Source organism: Lemur catta, chromosome 4 (genome assembly GCF_020740605.2).
Source record: "Lemur catta isolate mLemCat1 chromosome 4, mLemCat1.pri, whole genome shotgun sequence".
NCBI lineage: Eukaryota > Metazoa > Chordata > Mammalia > Primates > Lemuridae > Lemur > Lemur catta.
Genome location: NC_059131.1, coordinates 106,646,358 through 106,665,228, shown reverse-complemented (window position 1 = coordinate 106,665,228; position 18,871 = coordinate 106,646,358). Strand labels below are relative to the sequence as shown.

At 40.3% G+C, this 18,871-nt stretch overlaps 1 protein-coding gene across 3 annotated transcripts in view; it reads left to right on the top strand.

The window, feature by feature from the left end:
* Positions 1-18,871, top strand: part of RFC1 (replication factor C subunit 1) — a 68,725-nt gene that overhangs the window by 45,814 nt on the left and 4,040 nt on the right. For 2 of the 3 annotated variants that reach the window (XM_045550539.1, XM_045550541.1), the window contains exons 11-22: positions 1,531-1,710; positions 2,963-3,067; positions 6,408-6,807; positions 8,773-8,885; positions 10,141-10,255; positions 11,630-11,721; positions 11,957-12,094; positions 12,242-12,337; positions 12,460-12,558; positions 13,908-14,062; positions 14,187-14,304; positions 15,788-15,933. In XM_045550539.1, the coding sequence (XP_045406495.1) occupies positions 1,531-1,710; positions 2,963-3,067; positions 6,408-6,807; positions 8,773-8,885; positions 10,141-10,255; positions 11,630-11,721; positions 11,957-12,094; positions 12,242-12,337; positions 12,460-12,558; positions 13,908-14,062; positions 14,187-14,304; positions 15,788-15,933 (1,757 nt within the window). The remainder of the gene's footprint in view (positions 1-1,530; positions 1,711-2,962; positions 3,068-6,407; positions 6,808-8,772; positions 8,886-10,140; positions 10,256-11,629; positions 11,722-11,956; positions 12,095-12,241; positions 12,338-12,459; positions 12,559-13,907; positions 14,063-14,186; positions 14,305-15,787; positions 15,934-18,871) is intronic. The other variant, XM_045550540.1, reaches the window with a different exon arrangement.

Sequence of the window (18,871 nt, the reverse complement as noted above, 5' to 3'; positions counted from 1 at the left end):
GATTGAAGATGTACCCGAAAGAGAAGGATAATCAAATGTAGTATGAAATTTCTGAGAAGGTGGGAGGGGAGGGGGTACATATACAATGTATAAATTAATTTTATTTTCAGTTTGCTTGGTGTACATAACTGCATCTGGAAACTAGTAGTTCCCCTAATAAAGAGAGGGAGAGGATGGTGGAGCTGGGACGGGGCGGGGGATGTGGGGCAGCGATGAACTCCAGGGGCTAGCTGGCATCTTACAGGAGGCGAGAGGAAGATGCCCCTTGCTCCTCGTGCATGTGTGTGAAAGACTAAACAAGCTCCGCTTGAGAGGACTCCAGGCAAAGTGGTGTCCTCAGGGGTCAGCCAGTTTCAGGGAAGGCAAGGCTGTGGTGGGAATATTGGAGAAGAGGTTGAGGGTGTTGGGTAGGTGGCTGCTCCCGGAGTGAGTGCTGGGGATGGAATGCAGAGTGGGTAGGGCAGCTGGAAGTGCTGAGACAGGGGAAGTGAAACGATACTCAGAGTCATGGTGGGTGATAATTTGGGGGATAGTAGGTAATTGGGTTGTGAGATACGGGGGCTTGAGTGTGTAGCTTTCCAGGGTTACTTTCAATTTGTTGAGAAGAATTTAAGTACCTGTAATGTTACAGTAGATCATTTTAATCTGAGAACTGTAGAGCCTGAAGTGACCTTGAGATGATGTTGCTCAAACCTTTTCTTTTCAAGCAGATTCATAGTTATTTCTTTTTGTCTTCCAAGAGAGATTCTTCACCTGAATGGTGAGGGATTGAACTTGTGTTGGGTCAGTCTTTGAATTTTATTTAGCTGCTGCTCTTCAAGCCTGTTTTAAGTCTGTGTTGATTTCAGTTTTTGAGGTAATAAGTAACTTGGGATATCATATAATTTTTATTTTCACTTTGCTTGGTTGTATAATTTTATGAAACCATTGCAAAGACAAAAAAGTCTGTGTATAATTCCAGTTAAGGTTGAACATCTGCTCCATTCACTTCTTTTTGGCCACTGTCTCTTGTATTATCAGAGTTATATTTCTAATTGGGGGATAACGTCTTGCCTCTAAGTTATTAGCTAGCAGGTTGTTAGATTTACTATCAGAGAATAATCAGCAGAGAGGAGGACAAGCGCTCAAACTTGCTAAGCCTCTCAGAATCAAAACTCTAATGGCAAGAGTTTCTATAGGTGCTTTTGGTTGTTTACTTAAATTTATGCAAGGTAACTAGCAGTTTAAATATAAAAAGCATAATGGAAAATAGTATGAACGGGTAATTTTAATGAGCTTTGCTAACAGTATTGGCTACATGCTTTTCATTGCTCGTTTTATAAGTTTATTAAATGTTAGCAACATAAGAATTTCTCAGTATTTAATCTCAGGTTCTGCTTATTTGCTGTAACTTTCTAGCAAACTTTTCGTGCTGAGATTATTTTAATGATGTCAAATGAGAAAAATCAGCTTTCTGCAATTTTGATGCCAAATATTTCTATGGAAAGCTACCATGTAATTTCCTCTCTACTTGAACATTTTGGTTTTTAGGGAGCTGAAAATTGCCTGGAAGGCCTCATATTTGTAATCACAGGAGTGTTGGAGTCCATTGAGCGAGATGAAGCCAAGTCTCTAATTGAACGTTATGGGGGAAAAGTAACAGGAAATGTCAGCAAGAAAACAAACTACCTTGTCATGGGCCGTGATAGTGGACAGTCCAAGAGTGATAAGGTGGGTACTGCTGTGTTCTCAACACAGTGGCAGCCTGCTTGCCTCGGCACGCTCCTGATGTGACTGTACCATTGCCCTTTACACAGAGTTAAGAAAAAAAATGGAAAAGCAATTTCTTCCCTACGTTATTTGTTCTCCACAGAAGTGGTGTTGGCTTCAGCCCCAGGATTTTGGTCTTCCAGTTGAAGGCACAGTTCCAGTTTACTTGACTTTTCTTAGTGTATTCTAGTTTAAATCTTTTTTTTTTTGGAAGATAGAAACAAATGCAGTTGTCTATTTTTCTAGTCCTAAGTATTCCTATATATGCCACTGTATACGTAAGTTTTTTTGTTGGAAGCTCTTAAGAGTCAGAGGTCTGTTGGTTAGGATTATGTTTAGCTCCAAGTAACAGAATACCCAGCTAAGAGTGATGTAAACACTTATTTTCTTCACCTAACAAGAATTCCAGAGGTAGGCAGTTGCTGGGGATGGTTCATCAGCTCAATAATGGAGCTAGGCTAGCTCTCTATCCTTCACCTCTGTTATCCTTATTGTGTTAGCTTTTGTCCTTTTGCATGGTGCCTTGTGGCTACAAGGTAGCTGCCACTCTAGGCATTTAAGTCCTCATTCAAGGCAGGAAAAAGGGTACAAGGGCAAGATGTCATAATAGCTGTGATTGGCCTGACTAGAGTTCTCATAGAAACACCTCTTGTAGAATTCTACTGAAGTCTCATTGGCCACAGCTGTCACATGGCCATTCAGAGCTGCAAGGGAGGCTGGGGGAGGATTAGGACTTTTCTGATCGCCTTAGACCAGTCACAACCAATCACTTATAGATGGACACATTGGAGTTCTGTTAGCAGGGAAGAAGGTGGTAGGAAGTGTCTGCTATATGAGTCAAACATGGGAGAGGGAGTGAAGAACTATGCTTAGGGCCTAGTGGCTTTGCCCATTTCTAGGGGAGGAAAGGTATAGCAATCCACAAAAATAGTGATGTGACACTTCACCACTGTTAGGGAGCGTATCTTTTATTTTTAATGATGCTTTTCAGTGAATGTTTGGGTTTTTTTTTTTTTTATTCCAGTGCTATGTAATTTAAAAATGTGGTTTTAACCTACTAATAGGCCCTAGAATCATTTTTTTTATTCCAGTGCTATGTAATTTAAAAGTGTTTTTTACCTACTAATAGGCCCTAGAATCATTTTTTTTTTTTTTTTTTACAGAAAGGAATTATTAGGATGCAGTTTTGATGATTTGCTTTTTTAATCAACAGGCAGCAGCCTTGGGGACAAAAATTATTGATGAAGATGGGCTATTGAATCTGATTCGAACTATGCCAGCCAAGAAGTCCAAGTATGAAATAGCAGTTGAAGCTGAGGTTTGTATAAAATGCACTTGATTTAGGCCAGAAGTCATGGCTGATGCCTATAATCTCAGCACTTTGGGAGGCCAGGGGAGGAGGATTGCATGGGGCCAGGAGTTCAAGACCAGCCTGGGCAACAAGCCAGACCCCATCTTTACAAAAAATTTGCTGGGTATGGTGGCATGCACCTGTAGTCCTAGCTACTTGGGAGGAGGCTGAGCCAGGAGGATTGCTTGAGCCCAGGAGTTTGAGGTTGCAGTGAGCTGTGATCACACCACTGCACTCCAGCCTGGGTGACAGAGCAAGACCCTGTCTCTTAAAAAAAAAAAAGAAGAACTTGATTTATTTAAGTTGGTGTAGAGCAACTTTTCTATTTCATAGAGACTTATTTTGGGTGGATATAGGCCAGTTGGCTGAAAGATTAACCTCCGTTTTTACCACAAACTTCTTATTTCCCTTTGAGCTGAAGGACTCTGCTTCAGGTTGTCTACTTTGGTGTATTTCCTTACATTTTGCAAAGGAATATAAAGAAAGAGGACAGTGTATTACATATAACATATTTACTTATTAAACTTTCCTTATTCTCCATATCCTTTTTTTTTCCCTTGAGGCAGAGTCTCACTCACTTGCCCAGGCTAGAGTGCAGTGGCATCGTTATAGTAGCTCACAGCAACCCCAGACTCTTGGCCGGGCTCAAGTGATCCTCCCACTTCAGCCTCCCAAGTAGCTGGGACTACAGGGGCATGCCACCATATCCAGCTAATTTTCTGTTTTCTTTTGTAGAGACGGGGCCTTGCTATGTTGCTCAGGCTGGTCTTTAACTCCTGGCCTCAATCGATTCTCCCACCTTGGCCTCCCAAAGTACTGGGATTATAGGCATGAGCTACCAAGCCTGGCCTATTTTCCATATTTTTGTGTTGACTTCATGTGAAAGTTATTGTTTAAGAGTTCCTTAAAGGATATGTTAACAGGTATCAGCATGATAAATTCATTTCAATTAGGACTATATTAGGTCTTTTTCAGTCGTGACAGAAACTTGTCCTACATTAGCTTTAGCAAAAAGGGAAAAATGTCAGCTCACATAACTAAACTATGGGCAGGGTGGATCTGGTCTGGGAACTACTGGATCCAGAGACTGCAGTATTTTGAGGACCCTTTCGGTTTCTGTCCTTCTGTTTCTCCTAATGTCAGCCTCCTTTTACTATGCAACAGCCTTTTCTACATTCCAGGCACAGGAGTGCCAGCATCCCAAATTAATGTTCCCAGCTCTGTCACACAGGTGGTAGTATGGCCCACTCAGTTTATTCCAGTTAGAGAAATCCTAGGGAATGATTTGGATTACATACCGTAGCACAGTTACAAAAACCAGGAAATTAACAATACTACCATATCGTTAACCAAACTACACATATTATTTGAACTTCACATTTTCCCCTATTGTCCTTTTTCTGCTCCAGGATCCCACACTGCATTTAGTTGTTGTGTCTTCTATGACCTTGATTTTCTTCATGAGTACCAGTCAGTTTTGTAGAATGTCTCTATTTGGTTCTGTGATATTTTTTCATGATTAGATTGAGGTTATACATTTTTGGCAAGAACACCACAGAAGTGATAGTGTGTCCTTCTCAGTGCATCATACAAATTGTACATGCTGTCAATATGTTTTATTATTGGTGATGATAACTTTGATTATTTGGTTAAGATGATGTCTGCTGGGTTTCTACTAGTGATGTGACTGTTTTCCCCTTTGTAGTTGGTAACTATCTTGGGGAGATACTTTAAGACTATTTTAATACCCTGTTTCTCCTCAAACATTCATCCACTAATTTTAGCATTCAATGGTAAAGAGGTACTAACTTTTTAAAAAACTGAGATATTTATATACCATCAAATTCACCTTTTTAAAGTGTATAAGTCAGTGGTTTTTATTTTTATTTTTATTTTTTTTTGAGACAGGGTCTCGCTTTGTTGCCCGGGCTACAGTGAGTGCCGTGGCGTCAGCCTAGCTCACAGCAACCTCAAACTCCTGGGCTTAAGCGATCCTCCTGCCTCAGCCTCCCGAGTACCTGGGACTACAGGCATGCGCCACCATGCCTGGCTAATTTTTTCTATATATATATTTTAGTTGGCCAGATAATTTCTTTCTATTTTTAATAGAGACAGGGTCTCGCTCTTGCTGAGGCTGGTCTCGAACTCCTGACCTCGAGCGATCCACCCGCCTCGGCCTCCCAGAGTGCTAGGATTACAGGCGTGAGCCACCGCGCCCGGCCTAGTCAGTGGTTTTTAGTCTATTAACAAGAAGGTGCAGTCATCACCACTGTCTAATGCCAGAACGTTTTCGTCTCCCCCAGAAGAAACTCTGTACCCATTAGCAGTCATTCATCATCATACCCACTCCCTGGCATTTACTTATGTCTCTATGGATTTGCCTGTTTGGGACATTTTTTTTGCAGCCTTTTGTGTCTGGTTTCTTTCACTTAGCATAATGGTTTCCAGGTTCACCTATGTTGTAGCATGGATCAGTACCTCACTCTGTTATGGGTGAATAATACTCCATTGTATAGCTACACCCCATTTTGTTTAGCCATTCTTCAGGCGATGGACGTTTGGGTTATTTCAATCTTTTGGCTGTAGCTTCTGTGAACCTTTGTATACAAGTTTTTGTGGAGGCATTAACTTTTTTTTTTTTTTTTTTGAGACAGAGTCTCACTTTGTTGCCCAGGCTATATTGAGTGCCGTGGCGTCAGCCTAGCTCACAGCAACCTCAAACTCCTGGGCTTAAGCGATCCTCCTGCCTCAGCCTCCCGAGTAGCTGGGACTACAGGCATGTGCCACCATGCCCGGCTAATTTTTTCTATATATATTTTTAGTTGGCCAGATAATTTATTTCTATTTTTAGTAGAGACGGGGTCTCGCTCTTGCTCAGGCTGGTCTCGAACTCCTGACCTCAAGTGATCCACCCACCTCGGCCTCCCAGAGTGCTAGGATTACAGGCGTGAGCCACCACGCCTGGCCAGAGGCATTAACTTTTAATTAACCAGGAAACTTTGAAATAAAAATCTCATAATCATTTCCTCCATTTTTTAAAAGTAAAATTGGAATACTTATTACTTTGAAAAAAACAATATGTTCTCACTTAAAAATTGCATTTGGGTGCTTTTTGGTGTGTGTTGTTAATTTTTAGAGTTTTGAAGGAGGTGATTTCCATAAACAGCAGGATCCGTTGTGAAAAGGCTGACTCAGGTTGAGTGGCTCACTTGGCTGTCTCGGACTGCTCTCTGTAGGATGGTTAGCAGGATAGAAGTTCTGTATGTCTCATCAGGTTTCTTTTTCCCTCACTTTACCACTTTTTAAGATGAAGAAAGAAAAGTCCAAATTGGAGAAAACACCTAAAAAAAATGAACAAGGAAAAAGAAAAATTAGTCCAACTAAAAAGGAATCAGAATCTAAAAAGAGCAAGCTGACGCCCAAAAGGGACAGTTCCGTAAAGTCAGTACAAAAGGAAACGAGTGTGTTCAGGAGGGGCCTGGACTTTGAGGAGCAGGTGGCTGAGGAGGTTAATGGTGACAGCAAGGCCAGGAATTTGGCTGATGGCCGCAGTGAAAACAAAGTGGAAAATTTGCTCTGGGTGGATAAATATAAGCCAACCTCACTTAAGACCATTATTGGGCAACAAGGAGACCAGAGCTGTGCCAACAAACTCCTACGCTGGCTCCGAAACTGGCATGAGAGTTCTTCAGAAGATAAAAAACACGGTAATTTTATAACCTCACTCTTTTTTTTTGTGTGTGTGTGTGTGTGTGTGTGTGTGTCTTTCAACATGTAATTGCTGAATTGCACATATATGAGAAAGTCTAATGGTTAGTTAGTTCATTCTTCCATCAGCAAGCATTTATTAAGAGCTTGGTCTGAGCCCAGGTGCTGTACCAGACTCTGGTGGTGCTGTTGTGAACAAAACACGGTCCTTTTCAGGAGCTCACAGGCAGTGGGGAGACATATCCGAACCAGCCATTAAAATGTATCGTTCTGCTGTGGGGGCAGGTAGAGGGAGCTGCAGGGGTGGAGGTATGTGGTCACGAGTGGGGATGTGTGCTCCCGCCCCTGGAGGAAGGCTGGAGACCAGGTAGGAGGTAGCTGGGTGGAGGGGGAGTGGAGTTGGGTGGGAAGGAGAGCACGTCTCAAGGTCTGCAGACATGTGAGGGCAAGACCTCCGCGAGTGCCACGGGCGCTGCGGGGAAGGGTGAGTGCGGGCGAGGCGTGTGCTCAGGCATTCAGCCTAACATCCTGGCAGCTTGTGCCGCTGGCTCTTCACAGCCCTGACGGGCCTGTGCTTCTGTAGTTTCTGTGCTTGTTTACTATGTGTTTGTCATGGAAAATGAAATGCCATAATATATATTTAATATCCAAAGTATTTTTGGAACTGAGGTTTCAGATCACAAATGTGAGTGTTTTCTTAAGCTTCAGCTGTAGCCCTGGGGGATAGTGCAGAACAAATAAAGGCAAAATTTAGTGAGCATCACGGTGAATCCCCACAGTGATAACTAGGTTATTAATATGTAGGTGGTTGCTAGACCTTGCCGGTGATCCCAGTTTATTTATAATAGATAATAAAATTGTAATGATACAGGTTAAATTTAAATTTTAAATTTTAAAATGTACATTTTTTTCTCTTTCTGAAACCACCTAAAATCTACCTTAAAAGGCGCACGGGGGGCTGGGGGGAGGGCGGCAGGGGCAAGTGTTTCATGTGCCTAGAGAAGACGTTTTAAATGAAAAAAGAAAAATTTTTTTTTTTTTAAGAGACAGGGTCTCACTCTGTTGTCTCAACTGGCATGCAGCGGCGTCATCGTAGCTCACTGCAGCCCTGAACTCCTGGGCTCAAGGGATCCTCCTGCCTCAGCCTCCCAAGTAGTTGGGTCTGCAGGCATGTGCCACCGCACCTGGCTACTTTTTTTATTTTTTATAGAGATGAGGTCTTACTGTGTTGCCCAGGCTTGGAAAAGACTTTTTTAAGGCTTCAGTTCCCTCTTGGCAAGAGGTTTAACCATATCTCTCTGAGTTATTGAGTGTCCATTGAGCATGATTTATGTGCCAGCTGCCCATGTGGTGAAGGGAAAAAATATCCTAGTGTCGAGTGGTGCAAGATAGTAGCAGACGCAGCATCTTCAAATCATTGTTTCTTTTTGTGGTCATGCAGCTGGTTATACTTGTTAACGTTTGTCGAGGCGTGTCAGGCTCGGTGTCCAGCACTTCTGTCCTCACAACAGCCCTGCTAGCAACTTTCCTCCTGTTGCCCTCATTTTGCGAAGGAGGAGACAGGCACAGAGGGGTTAAGCCAGTCACTTCTAAAGTGCTCCCAGCTGGCGAGAGGTGGAGTTAGGGTGGATGGAGTTAGGATCAGAGTCCAGGCAGCGTGCTCTGTAGCATGTGGATTTCTAGGAAAGAAAACTCATAAAATTATTGTTTCCAATGCAGAGTTTTAAAGTGAATTAGTTTTAGTTTCTTAGTTTGGGTAGAGGTAAGGTAGGGAGTAGAATTTCAGTAAATGCTCTGGAAAATGTTAATACTTTATAGAAAATATTGTGCAAATTTGATTCTGCAAATTTAGAATCAAATTGGAGGACTGCTCTCTATGTGAAATTTATGCACAACTGTTCCTGCCATTGCTGAATTTCTCTTAGGTGATGCAGATTAACACTCTGGAACTTTTTTTTTCCTAGCAGCAAAGTTTGGTAAATTTGCCGGCAAAGATGATGGCTCTAGTTTTAAAGCAGCGTTACTCTCAGGCCCTCCAGGTGTTGGCAAAACCACCACAGCTTCTCTGGTGTGTCAGGTGGGTCCTCTGTTGCAGTGTGGTTGGAAAGACAGCCTCGGAGTGGTCTGGTGTGGGGGATAGATGTATGTGTGTGAGTGTGTATGTGACGTATGTGTATAAACCTATGATGTATATTTTTCTAAAATCAGACTTTTAGAATTTGCTTTGGTTCTGGTGATATTTGTCATTTTCATCCTTTTCTAATATTGGTCATTATAATAATAAGTAATATTTACCCATGAGCCAGGCAGTGTGCTAAGTACTTGGGTACATTATCTTACAGATAATATAAATATGTGTTACAGATCCTGAAAGGGACAGATGTCTCATATACCCTTGTAATAATTCTGTGCACTGAATATATGTACTGTCATCATCCACACGTGACAGATGAAAAAGGCTTGGAGAGGAGAGGATGGTGGCACAGTTTAAAGCCAGCTTGTCCGAATCAGGCCTTTGTTCCTGTCTGTGTTGCTGCTGGATCTCCAGACAGTGAAAGGGCTTGATTTTCCTGAGCACTAGACCAGCACGTAGCATTCGAATGTAAATTTTTGCTGTTTTTCACTGTATTTATATTAAAGAAAAAGCAAAAAATATATATTTTTTCCTAGTCCCTAAAATTGTGAACACGACTCTTTTCTCTCTGTATTATTGACATTAGGTTTTTTGGGAGTTGAATTAAAGCATTTTATTTATCAATTTTGAGAAGTGAATCAGAATAACTTGAACTTTCATGATTTGAGAGGAAAATGGTTTATTGGGGATAGTTTAACAGTGATTTAACTTTGTAATTCATCTTGAAGAGAATTACTTTTTGGTATCTTATAATAGATTAATTCCATATCTGATATTGAATTCTTGGGATGATCATATTTAATTCTGTTTAGGACTTTAGGAAGTAAACTTAGTAAAATTGCTTGTTCAAATATATTCTTCCATATTAGTGATTTACCAGCTGAAGTTTTAAGACCAAACTTGTGTGTTTATTTGTGTGTGTTGTATGCATGTATATGATAGTCTAAAAATCTAAAAATTTTTAATATTATGAGGCGTATTATAGTTAATCTCATTGTCTGTTGTTATTATGCTTTATATTTTTACCTAAGATCCTTTATGTGATTTTTGTACTCTTTTGTTTTTTTTGTTTGTTTGTTTTTTTCCTTCTTGGAAATCAGAAAGAGGGGAGGGGAGCCTTCTGTCTTTCTTAACTAGCCTTTTTTGCGGGGGAGGTAAATGAAGTTGTGATGGTAATGGCTTCCAATATTTTAATTAGGAATTGGGGTACACCTATGTGGAACTGAATGCAAGTGATACTCGGAGTAAGAACAGTTTGAAGGCAGTTGTTGCTGAATCGCTGGATAATACCAGCATCAAAGGCTTTTATTCAAGTATGTGGCTTTTTGAACTGTTTTTTGTTGTCGTGTAAGAAAAACAAGTTCATTTCAATGTTCAGTAACCAGTATTGAACACTACTATATGCCAAGCACCCTGTTAACTCCCAGGGCTAATGAGAATAAGAAAGCCTCTGACATAACTCTTAAGGTCCAATACTTACCCTTTTTTAGGTCTTAGAGGTTTCTGAGAATGTAATAAAAATGTGTACATGCACATATTTATGTAATCTACATATGATTTTTAGAGGATTCACAGGTGAATCTTGTAAAGAGGAAAACAAAATAAATGACTGTAATATAGTGTGATGAGTGAGGTAATAAGGCCTGTAGATGAAGAAATAATCATATTTGGGACATTGGGATAAAAGGATATTTGTTCTAAAGGCCTCAGTGAGAAAGAACCATCTGGAGGTCGAAGAGGTCAGCTCAGGCCAAGGCGGTGGGAGACGAGAGGGCGCGGTGTGAGAGCGCCCACTGCACCGTGTGTCCGGCTGTGGCCAATGGGCCTGTGGGGCCAGAGTTCGTGGGCAAAACATGATGCCCAAATCAAGCACTGCACAGTGGCTATTTAGAGTCTGATGTGTTGCTTTGTCACCTGAATTCTTGGCACTTTCAGTGGTAGGAAATCTTTGTTCAAAAGAAGTTGCTCAGGAAATGTTACTTTTAAACACATGGCTGGTTAGAGTGGAAGTTGGTACAACTCTGGAGAGCAGTCTGGCAGTATTTCTCACAGTTAAATTAAATATACCTTTTAACTCAGAAGTTTCAATTCCTGGAATTTAGCGGTTATACTTGTATATGTGCAAAATGACATATATAGAGATATGAAAGGATATTCGTATAGTATGACTTATCATAGCAAAAACTTAGAAGCATCCTAATTTCATTAATAGTGATTAAGTAAAGTAGGACATGTGTAAAATGGAATATTGAATTGCCTTAAGAAATGAATTGTTTGGGTGTATACACACCTAATGGGTGCGGTGTGCACCATCTGGGGCATGGACACACTTGAAGCTGACTTGGGTGGGGCAAAGGCAATATGTAACCTAAACAATTGTACCCCTGTAATATGCTGAAATAAAAAAAAAGAAATGAATTGTTATATATCTACAGACAAAGAACAAATCACCAAAATATATTAAATGACAAAACCAAGGTGTATATTTTTACACGCACATGTTTTTAATATGTATAGAATATCCCTTAAAGGATATACGAGAGGCTGCTGTTTGCCTCTGGGAAGGGAAGCTGGTGCGCCAGGGAAGGAGGGGGAGGGAGAACTTCTATATAATTTCCTATAAAGCAGGTTTTTGAACAATTGTTATTTTGTTTTTGTCCCATCCTTTGCCCGTCCGCCTGGGCCAGGCGGAGCAGCGTGTTCAGGAAGTGCCAGGCACGCCCTCATCATGGATGAGGTGGATGGCATGGCAGGCAACGAGGACAGGGGAGGAATTCAGGTAAGGAAAGTGCCTTATTTTTGCAGTTTTACTCTGGATTTTTAGATTTTTAAGACATTATCATGCGCTGATACTTACGGCATTTAAGGCATGTTGCTGAGGAAGTTTTATTTTTATTTTATTTTTTAGTAGCATCTCAAGTGTTCCGTAGCTGAGGAAGTTTTTAAAAGCTAAAATACATTGTGTGGTATTTGTTATTTTTAAAATATTTTTGTGTTGCAAATTTACCTTTCAGGAATTAATTGGCCTGATAAAACATACCAAAATTCCCATTATTTGTATGTGCAATGATAGAAATCATCCCAAGATTCGCTCTTTGGTTCATTATTGTTTTGATCTTCGTTTTCAAAGACCTCGGGTTGAACAGATTAAGGTATGATGATTAAAACTTTTTTCCCCTTCACACTATCCTATTTATTTACGGGTCAGTTTTTAAAAGTACCTGCTAAATATTTTTAAAATGTCTGATTATATTAGTTTTTAAAAAATCATTGAAGATTCCTCCTCTTGTCAATTTCAGGGTGCTATGATGTCTATTGCATTTAAAGAGGGCTTGAAGATCCCCCCTCCAGCTATGAATGAAATAATTTTGGGAGCCAATCAAGATATCAGACAGGTAAATAAATATCCATTATATGACAGTTGTTGATTGTTTTGAATTGATGCCTTCAACCTTCCAGGGAGGGGGAGTAGCAGTGTTTTCCCATCTTGACATTGTCTTATTTGTGATTCTTTTAGGTTTTACACAATCTCAGTATGTGGTGTGCAGGAAATAAAGCATTAACCTATGACCAGGCCAAGGCTGATTCTCATAGGGCCAAAAAGGATATCAAACTGGTAAAATAAATTTCCATTTCTGTTACTTTCTCAAGCCAAAACACTTCTTGTTTTGTAGGTATTAGCTTAATAAAAATAGTTATTATAGTTCCTTGATACACCTGTAGAACACATGGATGTTTATAATAAGAGCTATAGACAGGTGCTAACAGTGTTTCTATTTCAAATGAATTTCTCCCCACAGATGTCAATGTGTGTATTATGCGTTTTGACAAAGGGATAAGTTTTAATTTATACTTATGCTTCAGTTATAAATGACTTTTCTGGAGTTTCTTACATATGGCTTCATATTTTGAATGGTTTTGTACTCTTCAGAATAATGTTTCAGATGGTTTAGTTTAATAATCTCTCCAAAACGACAGGTCTGTGTTAATTACCTCTGTGTTCCATTTTACCTAGTCACTAGTCAGAGTTTATTACAGTAATGATTAAGCCCCTTTTTTAAAAAAATTAATGCACTTTATTTTTTAGAGCAGTTGTAGGTTCATAGCAAAATTGAGTGGAAGGTACAGAGTTCCCATGTACCCACCGCCTACCACCACCAACCATGCACTACCTCTCCTGCTGTCAACATCCAGCACCACAGTGGGACATTGTTACAGTCAGTGAACCTACACTGGCACATCATTATCACCCAGAGTCCATAGTTTATATTAGGGTTTACTCTTGGTGGTGTGCATTCGATGGCTTTTGACAAACGAGCAGTGACACGTATCCACCATTCTAGTATCATGCAGAGTAGTATCATTGCCCTAAAAATCCTCCGTGTTCTACCGATTCATCCCTCTCTCTCCCTCTTAATCCCTGGCAACTGTTGATCATTTTATTGCCTCCATAGTTTTGCCTTTTCTAGAATGTTATATAATTGGAATGATCAGTGTGGAGCCTTTTCAGATTGGCTTCTTTCGCTTAGTCATATGCAATTAAGGTTCCTCCATGTCTTTTTATGACCTGATAGCTCATTTCTTTTAGTTGTTGAATAATATTACATTGTCTGGATGTACCATAGTTTATTTGTCCATTAACCTACTGAAGGACATCTTGGTTGCTTCTAACTTTTTGCAATTGTAAATAAAGCTGCTATAAACACCTGTTTGGAGCTTTTTGGGTAGACATAGTTTTCAGTTCATTTTGGTAAATACCAAGGAACGTAATTGCTGAATCCTATAGTAAGAGTATGTTTAATTTTGTAAGAAACGCTTAACTGTCTTCCAAAGTGTCTGTACCATTTTGCATTCCCAACAGCCATGAATGAGAGTTCCTGTTATTCCACATCCTCACCAACATTTGGTGGTGTCAGTGTTTTGGATTTTGTCCTTTCTAATATATGTGTCCTTCCCTCTTTTTAGGGCCCGTTTGATGTTGCCCGGAGAGTGTTTGCAGCTGGAGAGGAGACTGCTCATATGTCGCTTATGGACAAGTCAGATCTCTTTTTTCATGATTACTCAATAGCACCCCTCTTTGTGCAGGAGAACTACCTACATGTGAAGCCCGTGGCTGCAGGGTGAGTGTTGAGAGCTAGTGAGGGGTAGGGTTGTGCCCTCCCAGCACTGCGGAGGCCGCATGCCTAGGAGGGAGGGACCTGGTGTGTGGATAGCAGTGTAATCCGGACTGGTTCTTTCCCGCAGGGGTGACGTGAAAAAGCACTTGATGCTCTTAAGCCGAGCAGCAGATAGCATATGTGATGGTGACTTAGTGGACAGTCAGATCCGGAGTAAGCAAAACTGGAGTCTTCTGCCCACACAGGTAATTAAAGTGCAGACTCTGGTTTAGTTAAAGAGAACAAAACATATAGCTTTGAGCGCCTATGAGCACTTGAAATACCAGGCTCTTATGGTATGGCTCTTATGGCAAAAATACAGTCTGTTAACAGATTAAAATACTTTATGGTCACCACTGTCTATTTCTTAATCTGGTCTTATTTTCAGTGTTTCAAAAATGTTTTTATGTAAATGGACACATGGAAATAGGAAGGTTAGATTTTGGTTTATAAGTAAGATGTGAATCAAAAGATTGATTTGCTCTGTTTTACTTTAAGAATCCTTTTTGGGGGAGGGGGTGACACTTAGCTCCCCCGGTGGTCACTGAGTAGCCCCTCCTTGACAAGTGCAGCCAGGGCAGCTCAGCGCCCGTCTCCCTGATATGTGAGTTCTGATTTTCTTCCTTGCCAAAGAGATGGCCTTATATTGTGAACTATATTTAGGTGGATAGTTTTAACTCACAACAGAGTTTGGCAAACATTCACATTAGGAGTGTTATTTCTATATTTACACGGGGTTATTGGCCTGAATACAAGCAAGGGGCTTCCAGGATGCCTGCCCTTCTCTTAATTCTACCCACACATTGCTTGAAAACAGAAACCAAAAACTCATTCTGAAGATACAGAATCCTTTCTCTTATGTTTTAAAAGTTTTTATTTGTCTTTACTTAATAGTTGTACCTTTTTCAAGACCATTGAGATAAGTTAAAAAAAATTATTGTACGTACACTTGAGAGTTTATCCTGAAGAAATAACTTTAAATGCAGGAAAAGCTTAATGTATAAAAATATTCCCTAAAGCATTAGTTCTAATAGCAAAAAACTAGAGCAAATCTCCATGTCCAGGAACAGGAGAATGATTGTGGTAAATCCTCTTGAAGAAATATTATGCAGCCTTTGAAATTATTTATAAAGATTATGTAATATGGAAAAATGCTTATGAGAGAATATTATTAGAATAAAGCAGGATATAAAATTTATGCAGAATACGATTCCAGCCTTTAAAAAGGAAAAACCCTAGACATAGAAGACATTCATCTAAGGATACATTTTTTTTTCAAGTGCCAGTTTAATTGATTCTCTAATTATTAGACTTTCCATGCTTTAATCTACCTGTGCTATCAATCGCTTATGTTGAAGACCATCTTACTCTTAAGCTAATTTTTTGCTGTGACATTGGCATACCTGAGACAGCTGGCGTGTTGAGATCAGTTGGTTGAGGAGGCTGAGTTGGCATGAGGAGCTCTGAGGGCCGTAACGTGTTTTGGACCCAGGTGTGTCCTGCAGTCTGTTGTCTTCTCTGGGAGAAGTTTCCCATACCAGCAGGTCAGACACAGGGAAGGGGCCTGACTGCCCTGTAAGTGGGCACCCAGGACAGTGTTCTGCATTTTCTGTACACTGCTGGGGAGTCACCAGCTGCTCAGGAAGTGTACTGAATATCAATTCTGGACTGCATTGATTTTTTTTCCAGGCCATTTATGCCAGCGTTCTTCCTGGAGAGTTGATGAGGGGGTACATGACCCAGTTCCCCACCTTCCCGAGCTGGCTGGGGAAGCACTCGTCTACAGGCAAACATGACCGTATTGTTCAGGACCTGGCATTGCATATGAGTCTCAGGTGGGTGGGATTATTCCATTTCTGGCATTTTATTGGTATGCTATGTTCAGCTTTTATCCGATAGGGATGGCAGGAGTCAAAAGATTTAGTTTTGATTTTATTGCTCACTAGATAAATGATCCTGGATAAGTTCCTTATATTTTATGGGCCTGAGTGGTGTTGTCTGTGATCACTATAACATTTGTTTGAAAGACACTTTGGAGAGTAAAGCCAATGGTAGATATCATCATTTTAAGATAAATTTTAAAGACTATATAAATCTGAGGTAGTGCTATTATTTATGGTTATTGTGACTATGCCTATTACTTGTAGGAATAACTTCTCAGCTTCAGAATAATTAATAGGAAAAAATTGAACTATTTAAAGAAATGAACTAGTGTTTTTTTACCTATTCTAGTGTTAATTGACCTACCTATTTGGGAAGAAGAATACAGTTTAGCATGTAACAGGAGGAGGCCACTCAAGTAATTGACAATTAATGTGCTTAGAGAAGTTTAGGGAAGTTTAACACATTAACTGCCATGTGAGTTGTATTTAACTCACGCTAGTTTTGAGCCTGGGGCCTCATGAAGCGTATGTAACTCACACGTCTCTTCACCTTGGGAGCCCTGTAGCACACAGGCAACGCACGCTGCCGTGCTGTAGCACACGTTACGTGATGGCTGGGCCCCTGGGCAAAACCCTGCAGTTGGTTCGTGAAAATCTTACTTGATGTTCTTACTGTTATAATTAATATTGATAATTTAATTGCATATAACTCATGCACAGAAAATAAAATAATAAATTTTTCATTAAATTGGAAAGGATTGTTTTGTTTTCGAAGTTTTTATCCTATTTTTGTAATAAAACACTATGGCCCTAAGGAAAAAAATTTTTTCTCTAGTGTGACAGTCAATGTGTTAAAAATACTAGTATTTTATACAATTTTGTTAAAGTTCAGAAACTTGGACAATGTGCATGCACGCAAATATTAAGTGAACTTTAGGGATTCATTTTTAGCCATGAGGAACTACTTGAATAATCTTAATTCCCTTTCTGGTCCCTGGAGAAAATGTTAATATTTGATCCCCAGATCCACCCTTAATCTTTGGTTAAAGCTGAACTGAGCAAGTGTCTTTCTTCTGTTCCTGTAAAATTCTACTTCCTACTAAGTCCCTCTTCCTAGTGTAAGGCATAAGTGCTTTTTGCCACCCATGTATTAGTTTTCTGTAGCTGCTATAACAAATTACCACAAACATAATGGCTTAAAGCTACACAAATGTATTGTCTCCTTGAACTGGGAAGATCATACTGGATTATCTGGGTGGGCCCAGTGCAGTCACCAGGGTCTGTGTGAAAGGGAGGCGGCGGGGTCAGAATCAGATTTGCAAATGCTCCTCTCCTGGCTTGGAGTTGGGGAAAGGGACCATCAGCCGCGGAAAGCGGGTGGAAATTGGAGAAGGCTGCATTTCCCCTTGTCTTCTCGCTGGCGGGCTGAGCGCCTGCCCCTCAGCTCTGCTCCCTGCCCGCCAGTTTCAAAGGTCCTGTGTCCCTGTGCCCTAGGGACATCCCTCTTGGATGCTCCCGCTCGGTTCCTGGTAGACTTTGAGCCCTGGACTTGCCTGTTGTTTTATGGCCGTCCTATTGCATGTCTGTCCTCCTTCCCCCATTAGACCAAGCATTTCTGGGCTTAGGAACTGATGCTTACTTATCCAGCACATAAAATTGCTCAATTAATATTTTTTAACCATATACAGGACATAATTATCAGCAAGAACTTTTATAGTGAATTTCAGATTTTTTAACTAAATGAAGAGCTTCCTACTTTTTAACTCTGATCAAGCCACTGAACTTTTATAGGCCTCAGTTTCTCTTCAGTTTTAAAAAATGGAAGTGTAATTTTATTATTAGTTCTTCACTTTCGGGGGTCATAAATTATTTTGAGAATCTGAAAGCTTTAATCTTTATTCTCTCCAAAATGTACAAGTACACAAATAATATAATTTTAGGGGAATTACAGATTCCTGAGGTTACAAACCCTTGATTTAGGTATGTTAGATGGCACCTTTAGACTTTCTAGGTTTAATGTTCTGTGATTCTACTAGAAGGTGACAACATTGTAGCAAGTGGTCCACGGTTTCCGTGGGTGCTGTGGCTTAGGGAGTTGCACTGCTTCTCTTCAAGTCCTACTGGGCTTGATTATGGAAGACCAAATCTAGAGGAAATGGGTGAAATTAAAGTGAATTTTTAAAAAGTCTTTGTCTAGGTAATAGAACAGTTACGGGGGCAAGGTTCTAGACTTCTCACCAGAAGAACTATGTGGCTTCTTATAGTTCAGACATTCAGTTACCTGGAGTAGGACCCACAGGGAATTTGTAAAGAATCGTTTCTTTTCTGATTCTAATGTGGGTTATAACAGCTTTTGAGGTTTCTTGTTTAAAATATGTATACATATAATTGCTTGGTTTGAAGGAGGACTCAGCTGGGTTGGAAAGATTTAGGATGGTGGCATTTGAAATAGTGTTTTGTTTAGTTATAATATTTTCTGTCTTTAAGAAATGACAACATTTAAGAGAGAAAGAGAGTAACATTCCAGTTCTCAGCAGATCAGAGACTGTTCCCTAAGTAGTTCACTGGCCAGTGTGGATCACTTTTTGATTCTACAGGAACATTCTCTAGTTTTCTTAGATTTGGGGAGAACTCTGCCCTAGAACTGAAGATTTCAGAGTGACACTGTCAGGAACTGTGAGGGAAGCATCATATGTAATTCTGTCTGTTACAATCGGAGACCAAAAGGTGTTGCGCACACGCGTGTAAGAAGTGGTGGTAGCACTTGAGGCAGGAGGTTTCATTGCCTTCACTGATGCTTTCAATATGTGGAACTTGGAACGGGTGGTCCCTGTGGCTGCGATGCATACGGACATAGAGAAACCCTGCTGTCGCCGGGGCCCTGAGAGCA